Genomic DNA, 14,601 nt, shown 5'->3' on the forward strand with positions numbered 1-14,601 from the left:
AAAGAAAGAAAGAAAGAAAGAAAGAAAGAGAAAGTCCCGTGCTGATAGGTTTATTTTTAGATGAATACTTAGGTGATTACTTTTTCATTTGTGATTTCTGTCTTCCACAGATTGTGTAGGGTACCTATTGTTCCTTTCTTTTGTTAGCACAAGAAAATTGATAGTTTTTATGACATCCACAAAAGGATGCTCACTGGTTCAAGGTACTGAAATGTAGTCTAGAACAAAAGCACCTGAACAAAAAATCCCAAACCACAAATGCAAAAATCCTTTTATTAGGGCAAGTTAAACTCTATAATAAAACCAGGGCTTTATGCAATCCTCTAATACAATGAAAAGCAAAATAACAAGACCAGTTGGGTAACTTCTTAAATAAATATATTTTAAAGGTAGGTCTGCCAGTCTGAGTTACTTCTGAGTCTACGTTTTCAGCTGTTGGTCTACCTGTGTAGAGATGCAGTAATGGCTAAAGCCCCGGAGTCCCCTCTTCTGAGTGGGCTTTCTCTCCAAAGATTCTGCACAACAGACCTAATATTGCTTAAAGATTATTGAAAACATCCAAAGCTCTTTGTGTAAGAACAGCTGCACCTCAGTCACTACTCCGGATTAGAGCAAAAGTGCATTATTTTGATGACAGTCTTCCAGTTGTTCCTATTTATTGCACTTTGGTTTAGGTCTCGGGGCACAGGAAAGGCTTTTCTCTTGTATAAAACTAAACCAAAGGCACAATTCTCCCATCACTAACAGGTTTTTTGCCTGTAAGAATAGATTAGAGTTGGTCCAAAGGAAGACCCCTGACATGCTCAGTGTGTGAATGCTGGGTTAGCAGAACCAACTGTGTTGCTCTGCAGATGAGCTCCATGTGGGCTAGACTATTTATCGTGTGTACCTAGCTTGTCTCATTAGACTCACATCCAAAGATAATGACGCATTCAGGAGATGATCTGCACAGGTAAGCGGGGTTGTTAGTGTAAAGAGCATTCATGGGCATGTTTATGTACCTCTTCAATGCTTCAGGCATATATAAGTTCATATATGAATGCTTTATGTTGCATTATGTGTCCTAGGTCTCTTAACAGAGATACAGTGCAAGTCAAAAAGGCTACGGAAAAATGTGAAGCAGCCCCCAGATCACACAGTCGATGAAGACAACGAAGGCCATGATGTGAAACAAGTAACATCTACAACTAAAATATATAGGGTAAGAGAATTCTTGTAATAGTTCATACAGTAGTGGTGATGTTTGATTTTTGTTAAATGCATCTAGTACAGTGAATAAAGAGTATTGAAAACTCTCTGGAGCTACCTGTATTAATTAAAACTCCATCTTCCACCAAGTCAAGGAAATACCTTGAGTGTAAAAGTAGTTCTGATAATTTTTTAGTCAAAACTCTGTAAGGCATGTGTAAGATCCATGCAGTATTTTTTCTGTGGTACATATATCACATACAGTGAGGTGTGATATTAAAACTCTAACATACCTAGTTATATGCTAAACATTTCCTAATTTCTGATAAATAACCACACAAAACTATGCAGTTTAAAAACATTATATACCTCTCTTCTGTACACTTCTACAAAAACCTCAGTAACAAGCAAACCTCTTATCTCCTTGGTCTTCAAATGGTGAAAAATAGATGTATAGATCTTGCCTAAATCAAGAAATTCTACATCATTACTATGACTGCATTTCGTGATGGGCGTTGTTTTTTTTTTTTTTTGCCAGTATAGGAGAAGGTAGAATTTACCCCAGAACAGCAGAAACTTCTTAATTATATTATGGATTCATACAGTAAACAAAAAATACCACAGGAGGTGTCAAAAAAACTAGTAAGTATATTGACAAATTCATTCTTGAAAAACTGATAATAAAGCTGAGGATTACACAGCAAAAAATACTTGTAGTCAGCATAAGTAGGTACAGTAAAGTAGAGCAAACTATGGGTAAAAGCTTACAGTCAAAGTATGCTGAAACTGGGGCAGAATCTTTCCCATTCAGTCAACAGTTAGACCACATCTTTGTCTATCAAACTTAACTGTTAAGAAAAAGCTTTCAACTCTAGAATAAGACTTTTATGATCAAATCTAACCTTTGCTGATTGGAGCTTTGTTTTTCCATTGTCAGTATAGGCAGTGATTTGAGTTTGACTTGCTGTCAATCTTCCTTTCTATAAAGACACCAGCCTGGAAGCTTGAAAATAATTTCTAGAGGAAAAGATACTCTTATGTGTATCTAAGATACTCTTATGTCTACTTCTTATGTTGCCTTCCAAAATACTTTGGTTTGCCAAGATTGGAGACAAATTACAATATTTGGTGGAACTCTTGCCTGGTCCAGTCCAATAGTTCTTGTATTTTATGCTCTTAAACGTGAAATGTCAGTGAAAATTAACAGATTTTGTTTGGTTTAATTTTTAACAGTTAAACGAGGAATTCAGTGCTGAAGGAAATTTTCTGATTTTAACAGAAATGGCTACCAGTCATGTGCAGGTTCTTGTGGAATTCACTAAAAAACTACCAGGTATATCCAGCATGTTGGGGCAAATTTTGTTATTGCAAGGTTTACATGCCTTTCTGTTGCCTTTTGGCAATAGTTGTGTATATTTTGAAGACTATAAAACAATTCCTGCTCCTTCTACACATTGCTTAGATACTTTAGATACAAAGCACAAAGGTGCTTTGTTCTCAGAAGAATAGTAGGTTGAGCAATCCAAACTCTGCCACTCCAAGATGTGGCACCCTTTAGCTATGGACAAACAAAATGCTCAGAAAAGGGATTGTGTCTGTAGAGAGATTTTATTTCTATATATTGCTGCAATGCCAAATAGTCTGCCTCTAAATTACCACTAACACTTTCTAGACTCTACTTCATGCCCTTTGCTGCCTTTCTAGAAATGCCTCTAGGTTATAACATCCACTGAATTGTGAGTCCCATGCAAGAACTTTCTCTAGTTGGTGGCACCAGTATTTATGGTCCTGGCACAATGTGTTATGGACAAATGCTGAAAATCTGAGTTTATTAGCATTTTTTCAACTCTCAAGTTGATGCTACCTCAAGACTGAATACTGGGCATATGGTAGAGGTCCCCTTTAACTAAGGAAGGTGCATTGTAACACTGAAAGCAGCATGGCAGTGGGGAAGGCACGTAGAGAGCTCTGGTGGAAACATGACAGAAGATATTATGGAGCTAGACAAAATTCTCACTATTGGTTACGCTACACCACATTTTGCTTATCCTCTAAAAGTACCCTGAAAACTGAAACACACGTGTAATCCTCATAAACTTTGGGGAGGTTCAAATCAGTGTCATTTTCTGAAGTCCGGGTTTCAATTTCTGCAGCACTTGGCAACCCTACTGACACCAGCATCAAGGTTATGCAGATCTGTGGCACCTCACGTGCAGGAATTTCAGGACAGAAAGAAGTGGGAACTTCTACTGTCTGACTTATCTCTAATGTCTCCTCAGGCTTCCAAACCCTTGATCATGAAGACCAGATTGCTTTGCTGAAGGGCTCAGCAGTAGAAGCAATGTTCCTCCGTTCAGCTGAGATCTTCAGCAGGAAACTTCCTACGGGACATACTTTCCTTTTAGAAGAAAGAATTCGCAATAGTGGTAGGTATCTTGTTTAGTGAGGCAAAAACAAACCACACCATTGCAACTTCTGTGTCAGTATTCGGCCCTTGGAAAGCTAGAGTAAGATTGTTTAGTAGCATTGAGACAGATTTATCTGAATGTTGTTCTTTATGTTAACTGGAACAAATCTAACTCAGCCTTGAGTCTAAAGTTCATAAGGTAAAGGTTTCTTTACAAGTACTTTGCAAGTATTATCAATAACGCTACATCAAATAAAACTAGTGCATGTCTCCAATGATAAGCATGAAAGAATGACGAAGAAGAAATAGTACCATTTCAAATTGTTCACACAAAGTATTGGTAATTATGCTTTCAAAGGCAATCCCTATAAGAAGCAAAGAAAAATAGATTTTAGGATGTTACTGGAGATGACTGAAGGCAAGCACCTATTCTTAGGGATGTTTTGGTAAAATTGAATCACACTGCACAAGGTGCATAAAAGAATTACAAATACAGCATTTTCTCTGTATGTTTTCTGCTTCTTAAAGTCAATCAAAAGCTCAGTGACTCTGATAAATTCCACTGGTCCTAGACATAAATATTAATAATTATGAAAAGCCAAATGGGGCTAGATATTATTCCTTAAGAGCAGGAAAATTGTGTTTTGAATTATTATGCATTCTTTGTGCTCCACCAATGCAATACTGAATGTTTTGCATTTTTCTGTATTGATCAGCAAGCTTTATCCAACCCTCAGCTACCTATCGCTGAATATTCAAAGAAATCAACAATTCTGAATCAGAGAGTCAGTCTGTAGATTCTGGCTTCTGACTTTCCTTTTTAAGGATCAGAAAGAGAAGAGACAGAAGAACATGTAACCTCAATATTATTCATGGAAATGGACTTGAATTCAGTTCAGAAAGTTCTACTGATGTAAGCAAAATTAAGCCAATGCTTATATATTTAATGCACTGAAAAGGAGTCAGAAAACTTGAGAATAATTCACTAGCTGAACGTATGTATTTATTTCGGCTTAGCACACTTGTTTCTAAGTTTATAATTAGTAGGTTTTTATATTTCTTTCATTTTGATTGATTATAAGAGGTTACTCTTTGATGAACTGGAAACAGGGACTTCCAGAGTGATATGAATAGCTTCTGGTCCAAGTTCTGCAGGCAGGGAAGTATGCCAAGAAGGCCAGATATATTTCCTGGAAACTGTAATGAGTTGTCATGGATCCAAATGTCTTCATTAAGAGATTTTTTTACTGGATTATAACCCCCGTTTTTGATAAAAATAGGTTTTAGAGAAAGAAATCCATATGGCAACATGATTACTGAAACCTTCTCTAATCTGTACAGTGAATATCAAGCTTCTTTGTTCAGGGTATCAACTGTTCATTAAATAAACCCCAGAAGCAAGAAATACTTGAACCCAGAACATAGCATAAGCCATTATGTCATACCAGTAATTTTTCCTTAGTCATAATTTTAAAATATTCTATTAATTCTTTGCAACTACTGAATCCAGATGAGATGCAATTTTTTTTTTTTTTAGTTTGTACTAGATTCATGACAACACAACTGGCTGGAATATTACATTTTATCCTGCCTTAGTATTATTTACCTGTCATGTCACAGATTTTAAAAAGAAACATTTAGTGTAGAACAAATTTTCAAGACAAGTAACAATTTCAAATGTATTGTTTATGCCAAAGGAAGACTTTTTCTGCGGAGAAAAAAACCAAGGTAAATTAAAAGCAAATTCTTAGACCAAAAAACAGGGCTAAATAGTTCTAAAGAAATGAAACACAGTACCTTTTAAAATATGTGTGCGTGTATAAACACAAACGTGTATCTTCTTGCTCTTGGAAGAGGCTTTCTAAACCATCTTCCCTCAAGCCAGGATCAAGTTGAAGACATAAGAGGAAACACTGATATTAGAACTTCTCCCTCCCTGTATTACAGGAAGATAATGTATTATCCAGCTTACTGCTGCTGACTGCATTCTTTCCTTCTATTAAGAGCCAGAATACAGAAAAAAATAACCTTTCCCTTATAGTTTATTTCTCTACTTCTGCAAATTGAAGCCTACTTTAAAACATTTTCCCCTGCTGCCTTTAAGGGGGCTGTGACAATAAATAACAAAAGCAGCTTGTAAATCTTTGCATTTGTAGTTTAATTACTGCTACTAGACCTATTTAATTTCTAGATAAATAAAACTTTGAAATAGTTTTAAAATATCTACTATGGAAATAGCTTATTTTTGTGGCTTAAATCCTCATTATTTTCATGTGTCCAAGTTTGAACAAAATGAAGGAATGGCATATGAATTCTTTTGTTATCATTGTTTACACGTACAGCTTTCAATGTTATTTCAGTAATATGTAATATAAATTAGAGTAAAATAAAAATATTACAAATATTTAATATTAAAAATATCAAATATTATGCAGTTCACACCCCTGCATGTCATAGGACTCAACACCAGGGCTCTAGGTTTCATAATAGCCTGTACCCAATGTGACCTTAGAGTAGAAATGTAAGCAGTCTTCTCCAGTGTTAACCAGTAACAACAAACACTACTGTCCATTATGTTATAGACTGGTCCAAGAGATAGAACTGGCCAGAAGAGATTATATCCCTCTTTTTACATACACCTCACTGGAAAACAAACAAAAATCTAAAAAAACAAACACACAAACAAAAAAGGCTAAATGCAGCAAACTGAAACCTACAAAGACAATAGAGAGCATCAGAAGAAGTTCAGTGATGGCTGAGTGGGAGTTTAAAAATCAAGTTTATAGGTAATAAATGAAAAAACAGCATCAGGATTATTTATGGCTCCTAGGGAGGTCCTAAACCTTTTCATGCCAGCAGCCATTAATTGTTGCTGTTAGTCAGAATTTCTGTCCGTATATTTTTAGGTACAGACTAATGCTTGAATATCACATACGTTCTATTGTCAAGCTTTGATGCCTGTATCCATAAAATCAGGGAGGGTGGTGGTGATCCTGCCTAAAAGTCACAAGCTGTCCAGACTTCTGTCACCTGCCACCATGTCCACTTTGAAGCTGCTCTCATCTATTAATATTTATGTCTTCTCCAGTCCGATTGTATGGAATGTTGGGGTTTTTTTTCTGATAAGGAAGTCAGAGATCTGGTGGTGATGACCTTTGAGCATTATCAGCATTCATTTTCATTCTCATGCTGATGAGGTGTATTTTTATTTCTCAGCTTGTGCCTATTGCTCAAGTCCTGCTGCACCTCAGAGACTGCCTTTGTTTGTGCCCTGATGGTCTTTCTCCATAACCCCTTATGAAAATTCGTGCATCAGCTGCTTGTGTGACTGAAATCCTCTCCTACGCACTCTAATATTGAGACTTAATGAGAAATACAGACATTTTATTTAATGTTACTGAGATTTGGTGCCATTTACTCATCTTATTTGATGCTTCACTGTGCATATACCACATTGTGATTGACTCACTTGGTGAAAGGCTGACATTCCAGTAATTTAATGCTTAGTGTTTTTCTGTTATTTTGAAAGCAAATTCTCCCCATTATTGAGCAGTACAGTATTTTTAAAAAAACAGAGCTGAGATACAGAAATTTTTCTCTGTGAGCATTTGTAGTTTGTTTTGCTAAAGATACCAGGTTTCAGTGGTCATGAAAAGACAGAGATTTTTATTTCATCATTTTACTCTACAGAGCAATTCTAGGAATTTGAGTATTGGGAAATAAAATACTACCTGGTATTGACAGAAAGGGAATATCTGGACCCAAATTTTAAGTTGGCAGCAGGACATGTGACATTGTGAAATACACTGTTGTCTTCCTGGATGGGTTACAGGTGCTGAAGTACACTCAGATCCAAAGTAAAGAAAAAAAAAATAGCTGCACTTTCAAAGCATTGGCAAGAGACCACCTTTTGCCATTGAATGTGGGATACAAAGTTCACATTGATTTGGATAAGAGGCTCCTGCAACCAAAAGCAAAGTTTGTTATTGGAACACGGATAATTTCCATTGCCCTTGTCTTCTATCATTTAGTTATTAGTACTGAGGAAGGGTGCTGCTTCAGGACCCCACTGTGCCGGGGTTTGTGCAGAGAAATGAAATGATCTTCACTGACGTGTCCAAAGTGTCTAACTCTCCCAACAGTCGTGTGCATCCTCGTGGAAGGAGACACATCATCCTGTAGCTCAAGGCAAAACTGGCACACTGCCCAAAACATTTAGAAATTTGGACCACTTTAAAATACAAAATATAGGAAAGAGCTTTTCTGTTCACACACCTTTCCTGCACAATCTACCACACCGACTCTTCCAGTGCTAGGTTCCTGAGTAATAAATACAGTTGCTAAAATTATTTAAATCATATATACAGAATAGATCTATACCATGAAAGCAAGAACAGATGTCAGGGACCTGACCTCTTTTCTTCTGCATAAGTGTGCTTCTTCAGGCCAAAAACTTTTTTAGACTCTGCCTATGAAGACTAGCTCAAGCAGTGCAGATGCTGCTAACTGTGTGCCAGACCACATTTCTCTCCTGACTGCAGGCACTCAGGCCACTGCCAAAGGAGGGTATGAGGCAAGGTCATTTGCACCCTCCTTGCAGGCTTGGTTTGTTTGGGTTTTTTTAAGCTAAGGCTTCTTTGCTTGCAATTATGACTTAACAGAGGTCCTATGGATTGCTTTAAAGAAGTTTGCTACTTCGTTTTGAGTTCTGCTCCACACATGCTAACTTCTCGTTTAAGTTGGCTATTTAACCCCTACAAGATAATGACAGACAGAAGAGCATGTGCCTATGCTCTGCTGTGTCTTCTCTCCTGGCTAGATTTTCCCCTATCTGGCACTCAGCATCAAGGGGGTGAATTTGATCAGTGTTTAAAGGATCACTGATGCATTTGAATAGCTCAGAAGGGAGAGCTAATAAGCAGCATGAAAAGCAATTCTGGTGGATGGAACAATGTGAAAGATAAAATGTAAGTTTGTGAGTAATTAGAATATTTTATTTGCATAAAGCAGCTACTAATATACCTTTGGTTTCATATTCACTAACACCTCAATCTTTATCAAGAAAAAACGATCTCTATCTATATTAATAACACAGTGCTAGTTACTGTTAATTAGCATTTACTCTCAAGCTTTCTTCTTGCAATAGATTAATTATTCAGTTTTACAAAACAGAAAAAAATAGAAGACAGAATGCTGTCTCAAAAAGCTGTCAATACTGACTTGATATAACAGTAAAAACACCTATTCCAGGATTATGTTAAACAGATAATTATTCACGGCCTGAAACTGCAAACTTTATGAAAAGTATCAGTGATCTTACCTTCATAGAAAAATCATAGCAACAAAACTCTAAAAAAGGCAAGGTGTAGAGTAATGCTGTTTCTTGGGCTACAGAGGGAGAGGAAGTTGTGCAAGGAAGGGGTGTTGAATGAATAATGTTCATGGGTTTAAATCTGCTCTAGTCTGATGCTGCAAAGCTGCACTCAGTAAAGCTTTTATTTCCCACTGACTACCCTTGGGTTTACAGCCAGACATACATGAACATAAAGAAATAATCAAACAACCTGCAGTATCTTCTGCAGCTGACGGAGCTGGGCTGGCGGTTAGGTAGGGATCCGTGTAACATGGAAAGATGCCCAATGACATATGAAGGATGAGCATGTTCTTACTGCCACAATGCTGCATGAAACAAGGGTTTTGAAACCCTTTTGAAAAAAGTTAGGAAGGAGGTACTATTAGCAGTGACCAGGAAGCTCTGCCTGCCTGACAGCACTGTGCAGGGCTCTTGTCTGATCTAAATATAGAGAGTTAGGCGGAACTAACTTTTCTGTTCTCAATGAGGCCAGAAATATAATTTCATCTATTTGATTTTTTTTTTCACTTTTGGGTATAACTTGTACTAATGACATTGGGAAAATCACATAACTCATTTCTTCTCTAGCCTTTCCAGTTACAAGCACCAAATCACCTTTAATTCTTGTTCTGATAATCTGAATTGAAGTGACAACATCTCGTACAGTAGCTAGGAAAAAAAGTAAGAACTATAAACATCTGTTTCCTATGTTTCCTGCCTTTTTTTTCTTTCTGTTGGAGCTTATTAAATCCAAACCGAAGCGTTTACAATCACATTAGAAAACAGCCCCCTCTTGTGACGAAAAAGCAATTTGTGTAATGTGCATACAGGAAGATGAAGTACTAACAGGGAAACTCCAGCATAGGCGGGATGACAGCAAGACTACTAACCAAGGAAAGAGTCCATTATTCTAGTTTCGTAATTGTTAATTTTTAATGGGGTTTTTTTTCATTATTGCCTTGTGACATATATCAATTCAAAGATTTTGAAGTTCTGTTCTCCTTAGGAAAAGTGATAAAACACTTGAATTGCTGAAACATCACTTTCTATTCCCTCCCATCTCTACGGTTTTATTTCTCTGTTTGCAGTACACTAATGCAGAGTTCTCGGCAGTAATTTCATTTGCTTCCACATCTATACTCATTTTTTCTTCACCCATTCATACTTCAGTTTCTTAAGGTTAGCTTATAAGCTTTCTGGGCAGGGATTGGTTTTACTATATGCTTAGGCATTGTTTGGACCAGTGAGGAACTGAATTAGTTTTCCCACATCCTGTTTGCCAGCAACACTTTCATCCTTCTTCTGCTATATTGACAACAGGATTTGAGGAGTTTGGGATCACCAAAAGCAATTATTTCATCCAGCTGAAAGCAAACCTGACCTTCAAAAAAAAAAATCAAATTATGAATATGAGAAACAAATGATGGGAGTCTTAGTCACAGCCCACTTCCTACCATTTCTTGTTTCCTGTCAAGACTATTGTGCCCAGAGGCACAATACCTTGCACAGAAACTTATAAAAATATCAAGTTTGTCTTGGACTTTTCTCATGCTGTTGCTGAGGTACTCATATCCATGAAAGGAATTCATTTGCTCTTCTTTAGGGCCCAGCTTTTTATTATTTTTTGTTTCTAGTTTCATGCAAACTGTGCTGCATATATGTGCTACTTACACACTATAAGGAACCTTGGCATTTAAAACCACCCAAGGGAGAGACAGGTGGTTCCCAAAAAGTTAGCAATAACAAGTATTCAAAATTTTAAGTAGTTAAGGTTGATGACTAACAACATAAGCCTTGCAGCACATTAGATGCTATGACTATTGTTTGCTCTGTAAGAAGGTCCAGCTGTGTTACTAACTTCTACAGGACGAGCTGACCCGCATCATATATATCTGCTTAATTTACTTAGTAGTATTGAACTCATCACAAAAACAGGATTTGTGGCTTGCAATCTGAAGTGAACATAGGTTGTTTATGTCATGTGTTTAAACACATGACTCGGCCATAAAATAAACCACACCCTGCAAGACCATTCTTTCACTGCTGGGACACAAAACTATTCCACTGCTTGAAGTAAATTCACTGTCACAGCAAAATGTGACTATTTCATAGTTAAGTCAAGTGACTTCATGTTTCCTTTCTTTGAGTTCCACCTGCTGAGTTTCAGTTTGAATTTCCCCTACTGGAGGCACTCCAAACCTCCCTAGTCCTGGATTTCAGCTTTGTGTTGCACATAACACTCAAAACTGCATTATTTCATGTGGTTTCCAAGGCAATTATAAAGACTTCTAGAACAGCTCAAAATTAAGATTAAATCGACAAGACATCCTAAGGCCCTCATCTGTGGGAACCAAGGAGGTTTCCATCCTTTCAGCCAAGGAAGGCCAAAAGACTCTTGCTGCAGAACCACTGGTTTGGATGTCTACACTGCTTCAGAGCTGCAAGCAGCTGCTGTCAATAGTCTAGTGTCTGCTCTGAGTGACTCACATACCATTTAAAAAAAGAATAATTTTGATGTCACAAGACTTACTTCTCTTTTACACCAAAGAGCAGGATGGAGTACATTTTTAATTTAAGGCTAACTAAGAACATTGTGACCTGATGACAAAGTCAGCAAGAAGAAGCCTCATTGGCATGCCTTAGTTTGGAAACCCCAAAGGCTTTCGCTGATGGTGAGAGAATCACATGATCCCATTCTTAAATAGGCCTGGATTTTAACTATTTTTGGCTCTGTATTTTATAATAATAAAATAATATTTTGATAATTATTTTATGCTTTAAGGTAATAGTTATTGCAAGCAAGTTGATCTTGGAGTACAGGTAATCCTAGACCTAACAAGAGTTTCAGGCTACATAAAAGGAGTAATTAAGCATCTTTATGGAGACAACTGAAGCAACTGCCCAAGGCAGTTCGCTGTAGAGTAGAGTTGGGCTAGAATTAAACCATACACCCTGAGAGGTTTCCGTATAACTAATGCAGAGACAGGGAACACAGACACTGCTTCGCAAAGAGGATTATCAGCAGACAACGAGAAAACCACGTATGAGACTTGTCCTGAAGAGCCAGATGGACAAACCTGCAGAGTTAAATAAATTGTTTGAAAGAAAGACTTTGAAACTATGCAAAAAGAAATTGCCAGTGCTTGCCTGTGTCTAGTTTGCTCTGGAAAACAAGGATGTGCTTGCACTTTTGTAACTAATTGTCTTGCATCATGATTTCTGTAGTAGATTTCTCCCACAAAACAGTCAATACAAAATATGAAATAATTGCTGGGTAGCAATAAACCGACTGCTTCAATAATTAAGACATACTGTAACTATTTTTTCCTTCTCACAGGTATCTCAGATGAATTCATAACTCCCATGTTTAATTTTTATAAAAGCATTGGAGAGCTGAAGATGACACAGGAGGAATATGCACTGCTCACAGCCATAGTTATCCTGTCTCCAGGTAACTTCTCATCCCGAATTAAATATTAGTGATTTTGGAAAGAAAGCATGAGGAGCATGATGTGAGATTTGTAAAAACTTACATTCTACATGGAGTAAGAGAGCGTACGTGCTCATTCTGTCATATTTAAACCAGAAAACAAGCACACAAATACAAACTCCAAATGTCCTGCTACACCATTTGGTTTTGCATACAAGGAAAAAACTGCTTAAATAACCTGCTTTAAAGAATTACTGGTATCTCTTCACTGCTTAGCAAAACAGGCTTCCTCCTTCAGAAAACCCCAGATGTGGCTACATGCACATCACTACTGACCACCGTGGAATGCCACATTTTTTGGAGGGAAATTGGGAAACCCTATAGCTTAGAATAGAGTATGACAATGAAGGTCTTCAGCCTTTATTGGGAGGTTTCCAAATCAGGTTTCATGAAGGATGGGAACGTGAAGCATTTCCATCACTCTTTGAGTCAGTGTGTCTCAGGAGATTTTTTTACACCAAAAATCCCATTCTCCTCTTTCCCTCCCAATCCAAGTATCCAAACACATGCTTCCATATGAACAAAATAAAAAGATAAGTATTTTCTAACAAAGAAATTTAATATGAGGATGAAGATGTTTGATTTTGCCCTGGTGACCTGCTTGTACACTCTTCTCAACTGGCTAAATTCCCCAGGAGTACTACACCCCCAAGAACTTAGGGTGTTGCTCGGTTCTTGCAATGCACTGCAAGACATACTCTGGTGCAGAACCACATGGAAAGATGATGATAGAACTCCAGTGAAACATTGTAGAGTTAAAACACTTTGGTTTTTGAGAAGGTTAAATGTTTTCTCTAGCTAGAAGTGGGAAGCTTACATGAAAGCCCTAAAGCAAAAATACAGCATTAAACATTTTTATTTCATCTTATTTTCAGAATAAATATTCTTTGTGAACATCAGTGGTCAGTGAAAATATTTGAATATTTTTATATTAAGTTATCAGTGCAAATAATTGCAATGTATCAGAGAATATACTTGCTAATTACTTCTTTTCTTTAAAACCATAATCAGATCGACAATACATAAAGGACAGAGATTCTGTGGAAAGGCTTCAAGAACCACTACTGGATATTCTACAAAAAGTCTGCAAACTTCACCATCCAGATAACCCTCAACACTTTGCATGTCTTCTGGGTCGTCTCACAGAATTACGGACATTTAACCATCATCACGCAGAGATGTTGATGTCATGGAGAGTGAATGATCACAAATTCACACCTCTTCTCTGTGAGATCTGGGATGTGCAGTGATGGATACTTTTTTTTATTTTATTTTAGGAGAAATATCTTTTAAAAGGACCACATAGCATTTATTTTCATAGAAAAGTATCCCACGGTGCATTATATTTTCTTTACTGCATTTTTATAGAAACATGCCATGGATTCATAGAAGTCATTTTGTTCACTGTGCACAGAATATTGTACAGCTATCAGATCCTAACACATGAGTATAACTTTTTCTGTATTTATACCCTCTGATCAGAAAGAGCCCTCCAGCTCTTCAGAGGAACCCAATTAATTCCGGCTGCAACTAAGCTGATTGCAGTTACAGTTCCTCTGTAAAGAAATGGGGAAAAGTAAGTTTCCATTAATAATTTTTCATTGCAGGGCTTTTTTTGTTCTTTACATCTGTCAAAGAATATATTCCAGATAGTTACAGTAATAAACCAGCTGAAATGGTTAATACCACGGTCATTTGCTGTTCAACTCTGAAATGTGTTCATGTGAGGTATGCAAGGTGTTATTTCTTCACAAGATGAAGAATTATGTAATGGAGAATAGCCACACACAAAATCTCTTTTCATGATACATGTAACTTCAATTGCATTATTATTTCAAAGTAAAAATTACAGAGTATCTCTACTTTGTGGAAGTGCGTCACAGGTTATTTTGCTTTATGACTTTGATTGCTGGTGCTTAATGGCTCTGAAAAACACCATCAGCAGCATCCCTGGAACTGGTAAGTGTGTCTGGATGCTGTGCGCGGCGGTGCGGACTCTCTGATGCGGCCGGGGGCTGCAGGCACGGTGCGGGGTTTCCTTGTACCGGGGTCCGCTTCCAGACGGCGGGGCAGCGGTGTGCCGAGCGCTGCGCGGCGGAAGGCTCCGGGCGCAGAACGCCGACTGCCAGGGGGCCCCTTCGGCTCTCAGCTCCCGGGGGTGCA

At 37.5% G+C, this 14,601-nt stretch overlaps 1 protein-coding gene across 6 annotated transcripts in view; it reads left to right on the plus strand.

Moving 5' to 3' along the window:
• NR1H4 (nuclear receptor subfamily 1 group H member 4) overlaps positions 1 to 14,300 on the plus strand; it is a 37,022-nt gene extending 22,722 nt beyond the window's left edge. For all 6 annotated transcript variants that reach the window (XM_042026670.1, XM_042026711.1, XM_042026701.1 and 3 more), the window contains 6 exons: positions 1,068 to 1,201; positions 1,732 to 1,830; positions 2,422 to 2,521; positions 3,468 to 3,614; positions 12,286 to 12,399; positions 13,450 to 14,300. In XM_042026670.1, coding sequence (XP_041882604.1) covers positions 1,068 to 1,201; positions 1,732 to 1,830; positions 2,422 to 2,521; positions 3,468 to 3,614; positions 12,286 to 12,399; positions 13,450 to 13,688 — 833 coding nt within the window. In that variant the 3' untranslated portion in view covers positions 13,689 to 14,300. The remainder of the gene's footprint in view (positions 1 to 1,067; positions 1,202 to 1,731; positions 1,831 to 2,421; positions 2,522 to 3,467; positions 3,615 to 12,285; positions 12,400 to 13,449) is intronic.
• The last annotated feature ends 301 nt before the right edge of the window (positions 14,301 to 14,601 follow it).

The sequence above is a fragment of the Corvus kubaryi genome, unplaced genomic scaffold (genome assembly GCF_017639235.1).
Source record: "Corvus kubaryi isolate FWS band 111438036 unplaced genomic scaffold, C.kubaryi_AGA036_p1.0 129, whole genome shotgun sequence".
Classification (NCBI taxonomy): domain Eukaryota; kingdom Metazoa; phylum Chordata; class Aves; order Passeriformes; family Corvidae; genus Corvus; species Corvus kubaryi.